A 21,375-nucleotide genomic window follows, 5' to 3' on the forward strand; every position below is an offset into this window, starting at 1 on the left:
TTCATCTGCAGGACCTTCAGCCTCACAGCTTATGTCTGGAGGAACCAGACACCATGGAACCACCACACTGCCACTCTCCTGACCTCAGGTCAGCACAGCCAAACAAAGCAAACTGAGCTTCAAACAGCTGTAATCATGTAATGGATTGTAAAACAGCACAGAATTTGGATTCATACGATATGATCCTGAAGCAGGTAGATATAATTCTAGCCACAATATTGCAAGTGCTTGCCATTCTTACAGTTACACCGTACCACAACAGCCCAAAGGCCTCCTAACTACCAGAGCAGCTACAACCCCAACTACCAAACAGCCTCAGTACTAAGGAATGTCTAAGTCATTCATTGCTCTCCTTGAATTATAAAAGAGGCTCTATGCAAGTCACAGAGGACTGGCCATATACTTATATACTCCTTTTACATCAAATGGACTGGCCATATACTTGTATACTCTTTTTACATCAAAAGTTTTGCCTTTTTGTGCCTATGTGTCTTTGAAGTCAACACCAGTGTTTGGGCAGAATTTAGGGGCACTGGCCAAGTTTTCCTATGCTATAATCTGACAAAATGTATTTGCATACAGATGTAGACTAAGATTTTTCTCAAATAGTTTTTTCTTCCAAGGGCTTTTAAATTCTCAGAAGAATTTATACCCAAAATATATATAATAAAGATACTAAATGCAATAGAACAGTTTTGAGAATAGAAATGGAAATGAGTTCACAGTACTTCCTCAGAACAAACCTGTAACATTTCTGAGATGATCTCTTGCAGTCTGTAAATGATCTACCTTAAATAATTTAGCAGTATCCACTGTTCTCAAAAAATAAAATAAAATAAAATAAATCTTCCCAAAAGCTAAACACAAGCAATTCAGAAAGAGATTACAGGGCTCAGGACATAAACAATGTGAAGGTGAGTTGGAAACAAAACCTGATGCCACTGCTGTCTGTGACAGAAACGTGATTGATGGAAGAAGTTTGAAAAGTGGGACTATCTAGGAATTCACTAAAAATACCTTTAGCAATACCATAAATCAAAGCATGCTGGGCTGACTGTCATCAAATAAGCCAGTAGTCATCCCTTCCAATGGGTCTACTGCAGGTGACCAGAGATGCCTAAAGCTGCTACTGCAACATGGGCACCTTTGGGACAGTTCTGGTATGTGCCATACCTGAGCTACCTAAAGCAGTCTCTATCTTTGGTGGTTGCATAAGGAGGGACTCAATGAGTGAAAACACTGACCCCTGAGTAACACATGCTCCAACGTATTGCAGCAGAGCTCCTTGGAGAAAAAGGATCTTCCTTCAAAATTCTGTGTGTGTGAAGAATTTCAGTCCTGTTGGATTTTTATTTAACTTGCCTTGAGAGACTAGAACAGAAAAACTGAGCTAATCCTAGAAGGTTTTTTTTATTAGCCCAGTGAATTGCCAGTTTTTAGGCAAGAGCTTAGTGGGATACAATACCATTTCCTGCAACCACCAGGCATAAACTGTTCTCAGTGAGGAATGAATCTGAGCCTCATATATCAGGCAAGACTCTCCTGGCATCAAAGAGTTCACCTAGTCATCCACACAAACATTTCCTCAGGCTTCACGTTTACATCCCATGTTCTGGCTCCTGCCTTTCTCTATGTTTTAAAATCAATTCTGCATGAATTTTTGTAGCAAGTAACTGCAAGATGACTTGAAAATTAGCAAATACAATTCAGACAGCTTGTAAGTACAAAACCACTGTCCTGCGTGCCTCCATCATCTCACACATTTAATCATTGTGCAATATTGTGTGTTACAAAATTAGATTTGTCACCCTAACTGTACGTAATTACACTTAGGAAATGCATGACCAAGAGTTCCAGCAACCCCTAACACAGATTTTGGAAATAAGAGCTACTCTGTTTGTATTTACCATTTCAGTAACTAAATGTGCTTTTCATAGACAGTTTTCTCTTCCATTGGTGCTCTAAATCAGAAGAAGACCTGTCTTGGCATGTGGAACACAAGAATGCATGGACAAGATATTGTACAGTTAACAGGATGTAGGTTTGTTGTGTTTTTGTTTTTTTTTTTTTTTTTTGGGTTCCTAATAGTGCAAATCAAATAAACTTAAATGGAATACACATTCTTATTTCACCTGAAAAAATGGCCACATTGCATGCCTTCTCAAAGAGAGAATTACCCATGCATTTAAAGAGCAGACTGTGGTGTCCTCATAAAAAGACTCTATAGGGATACTGTTTGGATCTCAAAGTCACTTTGAAACAGCTGTGCCAGTGACACATGCTTGTTTTCAGTGCTCCCTCAAAGGACTTGGGGTTCAGTGCTATGCATGAAATACTCGTGTATCTTCATCAAGTAGAAGATTTATGAGTCTGCCATATGTCATGATAAACACTGTCATTTTGTTGTTATTTCTATTTTCCAGAAACATGTAACACCCAGGAATCTCTTTGGTTTCCTCACCTAGGAACTGTTTTTTGCTCTTCTGCATCTTGGAACAATAAGACACACAGAACGGCCAGTTTGCAGGATAGCTTATAGATTTGTTATACTCTCAACTTTACAAAAGAAAGAGCTTGTTCATCTAGTCAGCAAGTGGAGCCCTTTGCTTCCAAAGGATTTGGTCCAGATAATCCTTCAAATAACATCACCTTAGTGTCATTTAATTTATGAGTATATGTCTCCCTGACATCTATCTGTTTCCAAATATCTTAAATGTGAGAAGACAATGCAATGCCAGAGGCTTATGAAAACACAGAACGGAAATACAACATTTTTAGGACATACGAGCTGCCTGTCAGTGAAGTGAAAGGCACAGCAGTCTGGTCTGTTCACTCAGGCACGACACAGCTTAAAGGACATGTCACAGCTGAAAAGACAGCTTGCCAGGGGCACAGCATAATGCCCAAAATATGACCACCCTAACCAGAAACACTGCACTACAAATATTAAAAAATATTAATTTTGAATTAGACTCAATCTAGGGTAACAAACAGCAAAAGCAGGATATAAGAAGGAGTTAAAAATCAGTTTTAGTGTGTTCCAGTGTTCTGTTGCCCTCAAAGTAATAAAGTTCTTCCTCATGTTTGTACGGAACTTCCTATGTTCCAGCTTTTGCCCATTGCCCCTTGTTCTGTCATTGGCCACCACTGAAGTGTCTGGTCGCATCCACTTGACATTTGCCCTTTAGATCTCTCAGTCTTTCCACATAAAGGAGATGCTCTAGGCCCCTAATAATCTTTGTGCCCCCGCCCCCCTAGACTTCTTCTAGAAGTCAGTTCCCCATCTTTCTTGAACTGAGGGGCCCAGACTGGACGTAGCACCCCAGATGTGGCCTCACCAGGGCAGAACAGAGGGGAAGGATCGCCTCCTTCAACCTGTTGGCCAAGCTCTTTGTAACACATTCTGACACAACTGGCCTTCTTGGCCACATACAAGGGCAAACTGCTGGCTCATGGCCAACCTGCTGTCCACCAGAACATGCAGGTCCTTCTCTGCAGAGCTTCTTTCGAGTAGATCAGCCCCTGTACTGATGCATGAAGTTATTCCTCCCCAGTTCTGGGACTCTGAGCTCTGACAGTCCATCACTTCTCAACCCACCTCACTGACCACTCATCTATCCTACACTTTCTAAGCTTACGTAGGAGGATGTTATGGGAAACAGAAGCCTTGCTGAAATCAAGGTAGAAAACATCCACTGCTCTCCCTTCAGCTACCCAGCCAGCTATGACATCATAGAAGGCTACAAGATCGGTCAGGCTAGATTTTACCTTGGTGAATCCACGCTGACTACTCCTGATAACCTTCTTCCACTTGCTTCAAGAATAAACTTTTCCACCACCTTTCCAGGGATGAAGGTGAGGCTGATAGGCTTGTAGTTTCGCAGCTACTCCTTCCTCACCTTCTTGAAGACTGGAGTGACAATGGCTTTCCTCTAGCCTTCAGACACCTCTCCCTTTCTCCATGACCTTTCCAAGACAACAGAGATAAGTTTGGCAGTCACTTCTGCCAGCTCCGTCAGCACTCACGGGTGCATTCCATCAAGGCCCATGGACTGGTATGTGTTAAATTTGCCTAGATGATCTCTGACTAGATCCTCCCCACTTTAATATGGCTCATCATGGACCCTCATTAATTTTTCTTCTCATGCATCAATGAAACCAGCATCCAATATTCAAGGAGGAAAGATGTTTTTCCTCTGTTCATGCAATGAATGGGGATACTCTTTGGAGCATGAAGCCAGTGGTAGACCATCTGAATATGACCTCACTACGTCTTTGCTCCTGGCACTGCTTCCATAATTTAAGTATCTGATTTACTGAGAATTACATGTCAATAATAAACAAGTCAGTTCAAAGGACATTTCACTCATTTTAACCTAACAGCAGTTTTTAGTAAGTTCTACTTTGCAGCAAGACCTCTCAGCATAACACGCAGATCAGGCAGCCAGGGGAAACCCTCATGTAACTGAGGAATTAAACGTCTGCAGCAGGATGAATCAGATGGTAGTTCTGTTCCCATAACACTTAGGCTGACCAAAAATGCTGAATCATGTGTTACATGATACTTCACAGAGGAAGTAAAGAAGGTAAATAATCTTTTAATGACCAATTCAGCAGTAAGCATACACAAGCTCTTAAAACAAAATCAATTAACTACTGCCAGTCTACTGTGTTGCTTGATATGACAAGTATTGAAAAAACAATATATTCACTTATATTTCAAGACATTAAAACACTTTAGTTATTAAATATGAATGACTAGGATCAAATACAATCTCTTTGTCTCACATCACATTGAATGACTTCATTGTTTGACACAAAAAAATACTTCCCCTTAAAAGCAAAGAGAGGTAATAAGTATCCTGTCCAGAAATTATGGTGAGATGGAGACCAGCAACCATCCTATTTTTTTTCCACAGCTAAGTTTTAGCAGCCATTTGTTTTTAAAGTATTGGGTGTGACAAAGCAAACTGTAGCATTCCTGTTAGCACATTCAGATAAAGGCTTGTAAAACAGGGTCCCCATAAAATAAATTGAAACCAGAAGTCAAATAGAAGTTCAACCTACACCGTCAGCTAGAAAATACCACTCCTCTTCAGCAAATGCTATCATGCTATGAGGCATACAATATAAATACTTGTGGGAATTAAAGTAGTACAAAAGCTATTCCTCACGCTCTAAAAGTGACAGTCTTAATTCTCTGCCATCATCAACCTTGGTCTTCAAATACACTGGAAAGCACATAAAATATGAGCTGTCAAAGAAGAGAAACAGAGCAAAATCTAGATGAAAAGAAATATTTTCATCTAAAGCAAAAAAAAAAGACATATACAGAAAAAGTGTTTTGTTCCCAAAACAAAGGATGCAAACATAAGAAAATATATTCCTTTCTTTTGAACACTATCTTATATAGCCAGTGCAAACATTCACCCGTGAACAGACTCTTCTCATTTGTGGTAACACTTTGCAATTCATCCAACCAGTTTAAAGTTTTCCTGAGGTCCTCTGAGCATTTTTGATTTGTTCATCAACCTAAAAAGACCACTAGTGTGCCCTTCATTTGGGTCTGCCCCTGAGTGAACTCAGCAAGATGGACTAGGAGTTAATTTGTAAGGAGCTGCAATGGAATGCAGAAATGCTTTCTATGGCACTTGGCTCTGTTCTGAAGTCACATAATGACTCTGCTAATTCTCTGTTATCCCAAGATCATTCTTAAGCTGCTCTAAAATGTCTGAATAGGAATAAGAGCTGGTGCAAAATACAGGTAAAACTGTCATGGAAAATAAGAATCAGGTCCCAGACATATATTGGGAGTGCCCTCCCTCAACAAGTCAGTGTGACAAGCTGAGACATAAAGCATGAGGCAGCCAAATAAATGTCAGTGGCCTGAATCCTCTCTACTTAATGCTTCTTCTTATTTTCAATTAAATCCAAACAAATATATATATATATGTATATTTTATAAATATAATTTATATTATAAATAAAATTTATTTATTTATTTATTTATTTATTTATTCATAGAGTGTTAGTTACTAAATGCAGCACACAAATTCCTCACTATTTCCAGTCAGGCTTAGGATAATTACACCTTCTGCAGTCCACAATTCACTAGTTAGCTGATAAATTATTGTCACAAAGGAGGAATATTTGCTACAGCCAGCAATATGGAGTAAATAAATAAGTAAATAAAACATCGTAAAATAAGCACAAATGAGCCATGCAGAGAGAGAAACAGAATAAACTTTAAATCCCACCAGTTTTCACATAACTTTAAAGAAGGTAAACCCCATGCAGCAGAGGTACAACTGCCAATATTTTTCCCTTCTGTGTATGTACATCAACAGGGGTTACGTGAAAATCAGGGATAGAGTGTGACTGACTAGTAATTTTTTTAATGACTTAACTTATTTATACAACCTTTTGTATTTGATCAGTTAATATTCATACTGAGTTTTAAGAAAGAATTACTTGCACATGAAAGATCTGTAGAGTCAATCCCAAGCAATTACTCTGCAGCTATATTCAAAGGGCCAAACTGTGATAGAAAATACTGAAACATAGAAAAAAGGAAAATGATACTGTTATTTATCGATAATCCCACTGCAAGTAATTTAAAATACTCCTGCATATACATCTGATTGAGACAGTGTCAAATATCTCTAGGTGGAAATAAGCTCCGTACTTTTCCTAGATATTCTACTTATTTCTGACCTCACTAACTATATTCATAGTATCTCATCTGCACTTTACACATTCCATGCTTATTTAGGATTTATTTGATATTTACTTATTTTAGGATTTGATATAAAACAAACGTGAGAAAAGAATCAAGCTCTTGAATTCTTGAATTCAAAGAAGAATGGAAATAGGAGTTCATGTGCTTACACTGTGAAGCAGTACGTGTAGAATCATCATAGAACCATAGAATGGCCTTGGGTTGAAAAGGACCACAATGATCATCTAGTTTCAACCCCCTGCCACGTGCAAGGTTGCCAACCACCACACCAGGCTGCCCAGAGCCACATCCAGCCTGGCCTTGAATGCCTCCACGGATGGGGCATCCACATCCTCCTTGGGCAACCTGTTCCAGTGTGCCACCACCCTGAGGGGGAAATGCAACGTCCTAATATCTAAACTAAACCTCCCCTGTCTCAGTTTAAAACCATTCCCCTTGTCCTATCGCTATACACCCTCATAAACAGCCGTTCCCCTTCCTGTTCAATGCTCCCTTCAAGTACTGGAAGGCCACAATCTGGTCTCCCTGGAGCCTCCTCTTCTCTAAGCTAAACAATCCCAGTTCCCTCAACCTTTCCTCATAGAAGAGGTGCTCCAGCCCTCTGATCATTCACAGTTGCTCCGAAGTAAAGCCCTCTGGATCTTAAGTAAGCTGAACAGACTACTATGATACATACATCATTGAAAAGACTTGACCTCAGCTAGATTTATCCTTAATATCCCAGTTCAGCCGGGTGCTGAACTGTACCCACCTATGCAATTCAACTGAGGTCAGTTCACACCCAACTTAAATCAATACTCATTCTGGTGTCTCTTGAGTACTTTCAGACTACAGACGGATTGTTCAGAGCTGCTTCTTCTCTAAGGAAGCTCTTTTATGCCTAGTAGCTGTAACTAAAAGACAAAGTTATGGGTCGTTCTTTTTTTTTTCTAACTTCCCGAAGAAAATCTCCATGGTGCTTAAGACACTGGTGAAGAAAAATGGATGTACCATGGACCTTGGGAGGGAGAGAGTCTATTCCACTTCAGATTTCTTTGCCTTAATGTCTCAGAATATGTTTTTGTTTTCTTTTTGCTGCACTACAAATTGGTAAGATAACCTTCTTCAGTTTTCACAAAATACTTGTTGCACACTGGTCAAAAATCTCAGGCGCTACTCTGCAGGCAAATGCCAGACTCTCACAAAACTCTTTCTTAATCCTACTTGAAAAGCTTATGAATGAGAATGCAGGAAAATAGAGACAAATCTTGCCTTTCCTGCTCAAAACTTCTACTGAAATCATGGAAGGCTTTGCTGGAGAGAGGACTATGTGAGAATTGCCATACCTAGAGGAAACTCTTGATGCAGATGAAGTGCACGCTCACGCTTACTAAAATAAAAAACTCACACAGTAAAGTGTACCTGTGTTGAACAACAGAATTTGATCTATAATGCTCCTTTCTTACTTTCTTACTATCTACAGCTTTCATTACTTGCCACACATAACCATTATTTCCCATTTGTTGTCATAAATTCTGTAAAATAATGTCTGTTTCTATGCTCCAATCTTGCTGTGTTTCATCTTGCTGTAAGTGAAGTCAATGGCAAGCCTTCACTGACCTTTACAGAAGCACAATTTATGATATCCACTCCAAACTGGGACTCCTCCTTAATTCAGTAAGCTTTGGATCAGACCCAGAAGGGATCTTAGCAGAATCCCAGAGGTAACAAGGCACACCCACATATCCAAACCACACGAGTGTTCACCTCACATTCCTAATCTTTTACATGAAAGAGATTAAAAAGTAATCTGCTGTTGTCAACTGCTTAGGCACTACACAGTACCTGAATGACAAGCCAGGCACCTCTCATACAGCTATGTACATTACCCCATTTTCATCTGTTTCATCAGAAGTTAGACAGGGATCACATCATTGAATTCTAGGCTCCATGGTAATATTTCCTACTTTTTTCCCAACATTCCAGTTTAAAAATGCCAGCATCTCTCCCTTCCTAGGAACCATCTCAGTCCTGAACCAGACATGCTGCTCTATGCCCAGCAGACCTCCTAGATGCTCTGTTGGGACACTAGGGGAGAGAAGCCCTTGTCCCTGGGATGTAGAGGTCATGGCCCAATACAGGATTCACAGGATGGGGGCTGGTTGTTTTTGCTCCTACAGAGGAAGGAAAATAGTTCAGCCTCCTGTTTTGGGACAAACCAGCAATTTACCACATAATGAAATAATAGATGAGAAATCTGAAAATGACATTATCCAGACACTTGAGATAAGAACTGTGGCCAGAGCCTCACACAGCCTGCAATGGCTCCAGAAAGAGCACATCCGACTGACTCCAGCATATCTTGTTTACATGCAGCTCTGATTGTTTGTTTGTGTTTCACAAGTCTGAATATGCTGTGACAGCTTTTGCTCTCCTTTTATGCTGTGTAACCATATCATTCAGCCAAGCTTCTACAGCCTTCCTTCAGATGTCACGGGTGTAACTGGCTATCATTTTGGCTCGTGCATGTGTTTATAGACCGAGAATTGCCAGAAAGAGAAATGGACTGCATATAACAGGGTGACTTCCAGCTGCTAGAGTCACAGGAATCACATAAGATGGCATTAACTTAGACAGAAGGCAATTGTAATAATGCAAGCCAGTTATCCATTCCAACATGTACACAAGTGCAATGTGAAAATCCCTGTAGCAAGGAAGCGTAGAACATTAACATTCAATCAAAGCAGATGAGGGAAAAGGGAAATAAAAAGGTAAACAATACATATTTAATCATCTTGGGAAAAGAAAGAAACAGCCACTTTCATTTCTGGTTTCAAAACCAGAGGACAAATCTGGCCTAAGCAACCAAAGGGGGATTTTCTTAAAAGCTCAGTTGGACTAACAGCAAAATCATGATGAGGAATGGTGATCCATGAAGAGCTGGGTCAGTAGCTCATGCAAGTTTGACTGTCCTGTATTTCTGCATTTATCTACCAACCAGAAGAGTGGCTAAATGTTAATCACAGACAAAGAACCTAACAATCACTATTTTAGTTTTGTTCTATTCATCAATTCCATTTTGCTGTGCTGACTCCTAACTCAAAACAGTCTTAGGGAAGCACTAATTAAATTAATGTCTGAAGTCCTGAGCTTTCTTCTATATGTTAAAAAAAATAAATAAATGAAAATAGGTTCTACAAATTCACACTCCATTTCCTCTCCCCCAAAGCCTGCCTGCACTTATGGTGAGGATGCAGCTGTGGCTGTTCCATGGTGGGTGAATGTCCCCCCTCAGGCACAATTTCCTCCAGCTTTGTGACCCCATCAGGAGCTCAGCCCCCCTTGCTCACCAGTGAGAAGCCAGATTCATGACCACCATGCTGCTGCTTCTTATTTTATGCTTACAGCCATCTGGGAAGGAGGGAGGTCTGCTACAGGTCACCTCAGGAGTCTTCTAAACAGTGTGGGCTTGAGAAGCTGGTCCCTGACTCCTGCAGGCTGTGCAGCAGCTGTGTCAGAGAACCCTGGGGGTGCTGATGAAGGCTAACTTGTACCAGGGGATCACAGAGCGCAACGCGGCCTCCCTGAACCCTTCCTGGCACACCTTATGCCCATCTGCTTCCCCTCTGCTCCTCTTCCTGGAGAGGAACATATGGCCTGGAATATGGATCTACACAGCAGAAAATGTATTCTTATCACACTGTAAAATATACTGAATACACACTTTTTTTTTTCTTCTTCTATTAGCTTTTAATCTGGTTATGAACCTTATATTCTGTCTGAATAAATGAAATTTTGAAAAAAATCAGTTCTTGCTTAGCAGTTACGCAGTCCACGATGAAAAACTAAAATAAAAATGTTGTGTATTGCATCTCAATGCTAAGAAACTGCTATTGCAAGAAAATATCCTTGCCAGGACTCTGTTTTTTGTCCGTTCCACCAACATACTTTAATGCTTACCTTAGTCCAATGGAGTTGCATCCAATAAAAAATTAATGACATAAGAAAACAAAGCCATAGTTAAGCATAACACAAACACCTATATCCTGAACGTTTTTAGTCTGGAGTGGTTCAAACTGGAGACAAGCTTCCACAGTTTTCCTCACATTTAACAGTACCCCACGTCACAAAGCGAACAATGAAGTCCATGAAGAAGCAAGGCAACCTCTCTTCTAAATAGCAGCACCAAAATCTCACTGTGTGTCTACACAGTCCTGCAAAGGGAAACTTTTCCACTGTTTCTCACTTTCAGTGGTTTGCCTGTTTAAAGACAGCAGTACTGGAACAGGGCTTCAAGAGAACGTTTCCTCATCTGACTGAATATATATATATATAACGTGCATATTATGTATGTATATATATATAAAATATATATATATTTGTATGTACAAATTTACATACATACATATGTATACATACATATACATGTGCTTATATACCTATGCTTTAATACTTCAATAAATTAACTCTTGACTGATAAAACACAGTATAAGAGAAAACACTGCAATCCTCGCCCAATATAAAACCATGACAGACAGCAGCTGTTGATGCTGCTCTTTGATTATCTTAACATCTAGCACACCTTTTGAGTCATGGATATCACATCTACAATTACATTACAATGCCTGTAATGAAACAGATATCAACACTGTCATGGATAAATGTGGGCTTAATAGAACATGTTTCTCATAACCAAGTGCATTTCTAAGAAGTAATTGGTGTTCTCTGGACACATTTTTATCTTAGAGTTAACGTGAAGTCCATTAACAATTGCACAGATGTTTCTGTTTACATACAACAAATGCAGCATTTGCCTGAAATCAACTGAAGTCAACAGGAATCCTTCTGCTGATTTCAGTGGGCTTTAGAACAGACTTGGGTGTATTTACTTCATGGTACATAGATGTTTAGATCCTTCTTTTCTCTAAATATTTTAGTGAAACACACGCCAGACACATGAGCGATGACGTAATTTTCTCCTTCTGTGCATTAAACATACTGTTTATCTTACCTTTGCTGCCACAGATGAGTTGGGCTTCTCCAGCAAGTCCCAGAGCTTCTTCCTCTTCTCTGGGCAGCAGGTATTGTCAAACTCTTCCCCTTCTCTCTCTCTCATTGTCTCTGCCTCTCTCCTCAGCTCCTCATTCATCTGTTCTTTCTTTTGATGGTATCTTGCCTGGCAGCAAGACTCTAAATATATCTCATCAATCCCCCAGTAATCAAGCTCCTGGCCAAAAGAAAGAGCACACATTTCTTCCATCATATGTAGTTTCCCTGTCCTGTAGAAATTCAAAATGGAAGTGAAAGCCCCTGGGTGTCGATCAAAAAAATACTCATTTTCATTTAGATTATAGTCATCACATACTTCCAGCAGAGATTCATGAGTATTGCAGTCTCTGAGCTTTCCTAATCGTGTCCTCGGAAGTCTGTCCAAAGTCCTCCACAGCACTTCATGGTTGATCCCACCTACATTTATTTTAACTCTCCGCGAGCAAGCTTTGCTCCTAATGATTTCCACTGGTTCTGGAGGAAGGGAAAGGGTCGACCTTGAAGACTTTTTGTTGATCCCTGGTGGAGCCTTCTCAGCCATTGTAAAAAGGGTGCAGTTGTAATGCCAGTCTTTAGGAGAATGCGCTTGGAGACTGCAAATGTTTGGATAGAGTCCTCTTCAGATGGACTGATCCATTCCTGCAGCTGAAAAAGACAAAAAATTAGAATACTGCAGGGCAGAAAATATTCCCCCAAATGCTCACTATTTCTCCTTCCACACTTTCATGTGCAGATGAAAATACAATGATGGCAATGTGCTTTTTTTACAGTGAGACTCCTTTGTGGTAGTATACAGAACCACTGGAACAACTGGCATGGGTAAGACCACTATGTTTAGGAAAAGAAAAAAAATAACAGAAATTTGCTTTTGTTAAAATCAGAAGTTTGTACAGAGAATTTGTTCTATCAGTTTCTGATACAGCAATGTCAGCTAAATGTGATTACTTAACAATTAATTTGTGAGGTAGGCTACTAGAAAGACTTTAGGAATATGCGTAAGGAAAAAAAAAGATGTGGGGCCTCCCTTCTTTTTTACTGAAAATCAAATTTGGGAGATGCAGTCTGAAACTGAATGAAACTGCTTCCCTTTCCAACCTCCAAAACTTTACTTACCATATCTTTTCATGGTCAAAAATTACACACCAAATAATTTCCATCCTGGCAAGTCAAATGTTATATCTCCACACACTGCTGATTTCCCGACCTATTTGGTCTAAAGAATCCTAACTCTTTGGAACCTAACTGAACAGTAATATGGGTTGCATAGGCAAGGACTTTGTGCATGCTGTTTCATAGCTCATCACAGAATCATAGAATGATAGAATCACAGAACTGTAGAATGGCCTGGACTAAAAAGGACCTCAAAGATCATCTCGTTTCAACCCCCCTGCCATTGGCAGGGTCACCAACCACTAGAAAGGCTCAGAAAGGCTCTTTTCTATCCCACTCGTTCACCTGTTAAGCTGCTAAAGTGACATGATTGCATGACAGCCATCAGTAATCTCAGTTTTAGTCATGTTCAAGTTAATCCGCACTTACTGTACACAGTGCTGCAAAGAACTCAGAAGTGCAGCTGTTCATCACCAAATCTGGAAAAGCCATTATGAAACAGGAAGGAAACCCACCAACGCCCACCACTCCTACTAAGGTTGATTATCTGACACGGTGCTTAAATAAAAACCTAGCAATGGTATCATGGCCCAAAGGGAAGAATATTAAGAATGCTTTGATCGGCTTCTCTTACAAAGCAGGAAGGTACTCCTTAGGAATTTCCATGAATTGATGTCCTCTCATTCTCTGCAACTCAGCAGCTCAACAGTCTGCTTCTCCTTTTGAAGTGCAATCATTGCAGCTTTAAAAAAGTATTTGATGACAACAAGAATTTCATCCTCTTTGCAGAATAAGTATGAAGGTTGTTATAAGAGGGATTGTTATCTGTAAATACATCAGGAGTAAACACCAGAAAGGGAAAAGGACTGTTTCTATTAAAGGAGTGTGATGGTACAAGAACCAATGAGTACAAACTCACCATGAAAGGAAGGTGAAAATCTGAAAGGAAATTAGAAGGTCACAAAGATCAGATCCTCATTAGAGCAATAAGGGTCCAAAATAATCCTCTTCCAAAAGTACTCGGGAAAAATCACAGAATTATTTCAATGTGATATTTACATACTTATGACAGGGTTGACAAAGTTTCTAGTATAAAACTAAGATTGCTGGGCCTTGTTATAAGTAACTTTAAAAGGTATCCTCTACGAACAGAAAAACTAATAGTAAGGCTCAGCCCTGTGTGATATTAGCAGAGAAATGGTATTAACTGACTTCCAAGTCCAAAAACATCAGGGAAAAGGAAAGTTCCCTAGAAAGTTTCCCAGTGGAGTAATATTTACATTTATAGATATGTTTTCTGTAAAGTACATATGTAGGAGATTATTCTGTTAACGTCTGTGTTCTCAAAGCTTGCTGGGGACACAGATGGACTTGTTCAAATCCAGACAAGTCCCGAGCAAGGGTTGTGAAATCCTGTGTCTGGGGGATGCAGATGGACAAGGCCAGGGGCAACGAGAGCGAGATGAGCTGCAGCTAAATAGCTGAGAAGTGCTCCTTTGTGTGGACTTACCTCAGGACAACTGCCATCTCAGGGGGTACTCAATGACTCTTGCTCAAGGCCTATCCTTGTCATGTAGGCAGGAGAACAAGAAGGATAAAAATAGGAACCGAAAACCATGAGGAGAGGTTTCTGGCAACAGATTCCTCATGAAGAAGAACATAGGATTCCTGACTATCAGACTCCTCACGAAGTGACACCTGCATGCTGACGGACTCTCCTGGGCCTGCTGCCTGCGCGCTGCTGCTTCCTCAAGGATTGGCTCCGCGACTGCCTCGGCTACCTGCTTGCTGCCCAAGGCCGGCCACGCTGCTGCTCCCTGCCCCCCGCTGTGTCTGCCTCGGACCTTCAAAACGCTGTGCAACGGGACCGCTGCTGGATCCTGCTGGTGACTATCCCCGATTTACGCAATTCTTGCTGCTTTCCTATCTTTTCTATCGCCCTCCTTCCCTTCCCCGTCTCCCTGATTAGGTTTTGTAATAAACTGGTTGGACCAACATATGAACCATTGTTTCTTAATCTCACGCCGGGTATACAGATAGTAAAAGAACCTCATCTCCCTCCTATAAATTGGAGCGGGACAACATAATGCTCTGTGTTGTTAACCTCTGTACTGGGAACAGCCAAAAACACAGAAATGCAGCAAGAAAATGCATGTATTTACAGCTCAATTTATGAAGTCATAAGAATAACAACATCCCCCCCCCATTTCTATACTCAAAGTAGCTAAAAAGTACTAAATCAAAGTAGCCTCCCATATTTAAAACACAGCAAAAGTCTTAGATGCTGTACAAGCAGAATGATAGCAGATTATACCAGTGAGCTAAATAGGTTTGCTGTGGTTTTGTTCTTTAAAAAAAATATATATGAAATTAGCAACAAGTAATGGAATCTTGCAGCACATCAGCCCAACAATCCTTATCCACTACCCTGCTTGCAGTTCCACTGTCAAGCTGAACTTACTTGAAACACATAAGGGCCAAAAGATTCTTCCTTCTGCCAGTCTACCTCCAACACTGCAATGCAAATCTCTCTTGATTACCAAGTGCACCTCTCTGTCTATTTACACAAGGGTTTAAGCCTGTGACATTTACCTTCATTCATAAAAAAAATACTGTGATAAGTTCACTTGCAAAGATAAATGTTGTATCAAAACCAAAGCCTTGGCATCAGTAGGATTACATAATAAGCATCCCTTTCTGCTGTGTTTTTAGCTTTCTTCCCCTTAGGCTGTTTTTTTCTCTGATTTTACCCTCCTCCTCGTTGCCTTAGTTGCAAAGAGAAGATGTGTAGGGGGTGGGGGGACTTTGGAGCTGCAGCACAGGTGTCTTCCTACACTCCAAGAACCATGCACCGGGGACTTGCTGCCACTGCACTGAAAGCTATGGGGCAGCATCAATGAGCCCCATAAATGAAATTCATTCGGAGTCAAAACATAGCAACTGTCTTCATGTGCCCTAATAGATGAGGGGACTCAGATCTTTATCACGTCTTGTCACTTAAGCATCTTCTGGTGGTCTGTGATGCATTTATCCACCTTCTGACAGAGACCATCACATAAACACGAAGCAGCTGTAAGAGGATATTTCTACATGGAAGAAGTACTCACAACCTTTTATAAAAAAATGTTTTCAGACTTTAATGCACAATTCTGTTTCTCCCTTTAAGGACATCTTACATAACAAAACACAAGAATTAAAGAAATTCGTAAAGAGCTTCTGTCATTCTCCATGAAATCAGTCAAGTCTTCAGGCAATTTCTACAAGGCTTCACTTATTTATTCATTCTTGAATCTCAGAGATATCTTCTCTTTTCTTATTAATCTGTTCTCGAGTATTAGCAATACAGAGTAAAACAGCAGAAGTCAAGCGGTTGATGTGATTAATCTCAGGTTAACTGAGCACTCCTTTGCTTTTCTGATTACAAAACTGAAGACAGGCAGAGTACACACTGCTTTAGCTTTTACGCAGTGTGGTTACCACACAAAATTGTTTAACAGTGCAAAATTATAGTGTCATCAATGCCGGTCTAGAGCTGATAAAGCATTTTCTCATCTGACAGTATAATTATCGGTTGCCTCTTCCTACTTGAGGAAGTCTGGCTTTTCTAAAAAAGCTTTAAAAATCCTGGCTAACTGTGGTCATATGGAAGTCAGAAGTGAAACACCATCTAGTCTGTGTTCAGAAAACTGGATCCAAGGTGCTATGTATATAGATACATACCAAGGTACATGCTCGCAGTCAGGACATACAGAACTTTTGAAAGATCAAAAATAAAAAAGCTTCTCCTCAAATGCAGTCTTCAAAAATGACGGCTATTTGTGCTTTTTTATAGAGCTCATTTCATCATATACAACCCATAGACTGTATGACTTAAAAAAAATCTAGTCTATTTCCTAAGTACATTTCTTCGCACCTCCTTTTGCATTCTGCTAATATATACTTTTTAAATTTCTTCCTGTGCAGCTTTTCCCACAAACCTGAAGTACAGAGCCTGTCTCTAACTGCGCCTTTAGTAAAAGTATAATTGAGAGCCTCTACTTTAACCGCAAAACATATTTAACTTTATAATCCACATTATGAATTTCACAAGAAATCACCAGATCTTTAATTTTAACAAAACTATGCAATCAAAGTTGCCTTAACCCTTCATTAAATAACTATTCTGGCTTTTAGTTACTGTTACTGCGATTTTTATCCTGGGAAGGTTTTAAAATATTTTTTGGTTTAATGCCTCTGGCTGCATGCAAATCCACCGTGCACCTTTCCCACCATGGCAAAGTGAGAAACGCTTCCAGCCCTCGGCAGGCAAAGCCATTCTGCTGCACAGCACTCAGTAGAGAAGGACATGAATCATAACCACAAATGCACACTAAGAGCAACCCTCCGTAAAACTAAGTTTCCTTCCTTGCACTAATTAAATGACTTTGCAGGTAAATACCAATAATATTGAATAAAACTCTTCCAAATCAAAACCAAATCTTTGCAGTGAATAGAAGTTAAAACTGTGAAGACTACTACTCAGAACCTAGGGAAAGCCAGAATGAAGGTTAGATTTCTTCCCCCACACCATATGCATGCAGACTTTAATGGTGTGATTTCCCCCCACACCAATCCTTTCAGCATTACATGAATGGACAATTATTTACCATTTCTTTCTATCTTTCTCATTCACTGTTTGTCCTCTAATGTTGTTTAGCACGTCCTGTTGTGAACCCAGCACTGTGCGCACAGTGATGTATTTCCCTCAGGGAGCTCTCACTGTCCTATCTGAGAGCTTCCAAGGCATCCAAGAGTTTACCATCTCAACATCAATATCAGCCTATTATTACCCTTGCTTTATAAGGGAGAAATGAAGGTCAGTAATGCCTGAAGTACCCAATAATTTTGGCTGCTCAAATTGAAACAGTTGCTTCTTTTCAGAGTCGTTAGCATTTTTATCACATTTGATGGGCACATCCACAGGAGCAGATGAAACCCTCGGGCGGAGGAACTCAGTTGCCTGTGCCATTGCACGGCCAGGGCACCGCCTGGCACAGCGCAATTAGGACTTTCCCAAATAATCTGCAAGGATGGCTGGAGAGTCAGCATGCTTCAAGGTCTGCTCTCAGTCAGCAGTCTGCATGCAGCCATCTGCTTTGGAGTCTACATGAGTTTAACCACACAGACCCAGGTCACCATGCCAGCTGGCCCAAGCGCTGGGACTTTTCCACCCACTGGCCAAGCTGTACCCACATGTCCATGACCTTGCTCCAGAGAGAGTCACGTCCAGGCAGAGGAGTGCGTTGTCTCCGGAAACAGAGCCTGGCTCCAGCACGAGGAAAATAATAATTTGCTAATGCTTCTAAAAAGTTCAGTGTAACTGAGATGTCAGGTAATGGGCAGTAGCTTTGTTTAAGGCTGGAGTACTGTTCCTTAACCACTGACTTCCCTCATCACATTTGTTAATTTTCTGTTCTTTGTTTCAAAAAAATGAAGAGTTGCAATTTCCTAATGGTGAGCTGAGGTATCTTAATTAATAGTGTTTTCCCTCAAATTCAGTCTTTAAAAAATTGCTGAGATCATAGCTAAAGCTCTGAAGAAAAAAAAAATCAAATGAGGTAATCATTACTTCCATTTCCCACCCTGACAGGAGTCACATCACACAGAATTAAGAATTGATAAGCTGCAGGCAGAGAAGTGCCAGGAAACATGTCAGACAGTAATCCTAAGCATTTCTCAGATTCACATCCATATGCAGGAGCATATGCTTGCACGTGCAGCAAGGAAGTTGAGCTTTGACAGTCCACAGCTGTGTCTGCACTAGGGTTCAAGTCCTTCAGATGAGTGGCTGGATTGATGGGCCAAGGTAAACTGTATGAGTTTCAGTCGGGTCAAGTGTTGAGTCCTGCATTTTGGTCACAGCAACCCCAGGCAGCCTCACAGGCTTGGGGAGAAGTGGCTGGAAAGCTGCCTGATGGAAGGGGACCTTGGTGTACTGATGGACAGTCAGCTGAATATGAGCCAGCAGTGTGCCCAGGTGGCCAAGAAGGCCAATGGCATCCTGGCTTTCATCAGGAATGGTGTGGTGAGCAGGACTAGGGAAGTCATCCTGCCCCTGTACTCAACATTGGTGAGGCCTCACCTAGAGTACTGTGTTCAGTTTTGGGCACCTCAGTACAGAACGGACACTGAGGTGCTGGAGCAGGTCCGAAGAAGGGCAACAAGGTTTGTGAAGGATTTGGAGAATATGGCCTATGAGGAGAGACTGAAGGAACTGGGGCTGTTCAGTCTGGGGAAAAGGAGGCTGAGGGGAGACCTTACTGCTCTCTTCCAATATCTGAAAGGTGCTTACAGCGAGAGCGGGGTTGGTCTCTTCTCACTGGTGACAGGTGACAGGATGAGGGGAAATGGCCTCAAGTTGCACCAGGGTAAGCTTAGCTTGGATATCAGGAAGGGTTCTTTACAGGAAGGGCTGTTAAGCACTTGAATAGGTTCCGCAGGGAGGTGGTTGAGTCACCATCCCTGGATGTGTTTAAAAACCATTTGGATGTGGTGCACAGGGACATGATTTAGTGGAGGGCTGTTAGATTCGGGGTAGTATGGTTAGGTCGTGGTTGGACTCAATGATCTTTAAGGTCTTTTCCAACTTGAGTGATTCTATGATTCTATGAATCCACTTAAAGCCATGTGGCCGGAAGGGACAATGATGGAACCTCAGCTCATCACCCCCAGTGATCGAGTTTCTCTGCAAGCAGTGGCTTGTGCCAGACCATGACCATGACCAGAGCCATGGTAGAGACTAAAAGAGCTGGGTTCTTCCCTGAACTAATTTGAAATTGCAGCTTTAGCTTTGTGGGCTTTTCTTATATCTATACTGGATTATGGGTTATGGAAGGCAAGATTTTCTGAAACTAAACCCTGCTAACAAACTCCAGGGTGTTAGTATGGCTAACAGGTCTAAAAGGATGACTATTTCTATTTTACAACAGACCTCACAGATGACTTATTTTTGGCATCTGAAGAATTTCATACTGGCTGTATGAGTCCCAGAGATCTGCAGGAAATGTTCAAAAAAGATGGGGCCTTTTATAGATGAACTTTTCAAATCACTGAAATCAGTCTGTCTGGTAGCTCCCTGTTCTCACTGTCTTGAGCACAGAAGTGTCTTTTAGATGGATGAGCTGAACTTAATGAAGAGCACTGTGCTCAGAGGCTTTATATATTCCTTAAGGACCTTGTATAAGAGAAGTCAGACAGAAATAGGTGAGGAGACAGAAGACAGGAAAACGAGGGAGGGCATAACTGATAACATACTTGTAAAATTTTGCAGTCACAGAAGTTTGGTAGTTTTGATTTATCTGATATTTTAATACACACTAATATCATTAATTACTTACTGTAGCTGTCCTCCAGTAAAGCATTGTAGGAGCTCTAGCCTCCACTAAGGATGATGTGGACAACTTTAAACCAAATGCAGAACACTTGACAGCAATCAGTGCAATTTTACCTCAAGATTCTTAGGGCCTTGAGTGCTCTTTTCGAGCAGAACCTCACAGAAGCTGAGAGCAGGGTTTGGAACACCCCTTCTTACTGGACTAAGGTCTCAGAAGAACAGTGAATGACTTGACAACCTATTGCTCAGCTTCAGTTGCCTGTAAAGCCAACACAGACAAAAAGTGATGCTGAACAAAACAGGCCATCTGAGTGTGTCCTTAACCCGTTGGGAAAGTACTGAGCTTTCAGACACCATATCAGTGATGAATGGATGTTATCACAACTAAAATATACCACATGAACCCTTATTCTATACTTTTTCTTCCAGCACAGGACCACACGCATATACATCCATCCAACTAACTAACTAGCTGAACTCATCTTTTCATGGATTCTTTTGACTTTTGGTTTCTGCTCCCACTGCATGAAAAATGCTTGTGAAGGCAGTGCAAAGGAATTTCAGTGACCTCCTTGTGTTTCAGAGCATCTGATATACTGTAATAGCTTCACAGTCTGTCCTGGTGCTGAATTAAGATCATCATCAGTCTTTATTCCTGACTAACTCTAGTCCTCTGTTTTTCCTTATTAATAATACTCCGCCGTTTTTGCTTTTGACAAGCGTGGCTATCTGATTCTTATCAAAAAATTATGGTGTGTTCCTGCTCAGTTTACAAAAACAGTTGCATTTCCATTGCAGTACATGTTAGAGCATCTCTTGATGAGGGTGTAATTGTCTGTGATGGCCGCACTTTACTATTTATGTTTACAATTGGTTGCTAAGAGCTAAGTTATTGCTTTTGCCAAAGATACTGTCTTTCACTGCATATTTAGCCTTCCCTGGAAATTTCAGAGTGGATGAGCTGTCACACAGCAGTACAAGGCCGAATGGCAGATCATTTTCTTTAATTTCAAACAACCAGATATTACAGAAATGCGATTATGTAAGATCCTCACTTCAGGGCTAAGTCAGACTATGTATTTATATCCTGGCTAGCCCTTTGGATCTACAGTTTTGATCAGTGCTT

The 21,375-nt window shown here is 40.8% G+C and overlaps 1 protein-coding gene across 1 annotated transcript in view; it reads right to left on the reverse strand.

Moving 5' to 3' along the window:
* The window catches only part of KCNB2 (potassium voltage-gated channel subfamily B member 2), a 189,494-nt gene that overhangs the window by 161,071 nt on the left and 7,048 nt on the right, over positions 1–21,375 (reverse strand). The window contains exon 2 of the mRNA XM_048940866.1: positions 11,730–12,412. Coding sequence (XP_048796823.1) covers positions 11,730–12,308 — 579 coding nt within the window. The 5' untranslated portion in view covers positions 12,309–12,412. The remainder of the gene's footprint in view (positions 1–11,729; positions 12,413–21,375) is intronic.

Source organism: Lagopus muta, chromosome 3, assembly GCF_023343835.1.
Source record: "Lagopus muta isolate bLagMut1 chromosome 3, bLagMut1 primary, whole genome shotgun sequence".
In the NCBI taxonomy this organism is placed as follows: Eukaryota; Metazoa; Chordata; class Aves; order Galliformes; family Phasianidae; genus Lagopus; species Lagopus muta.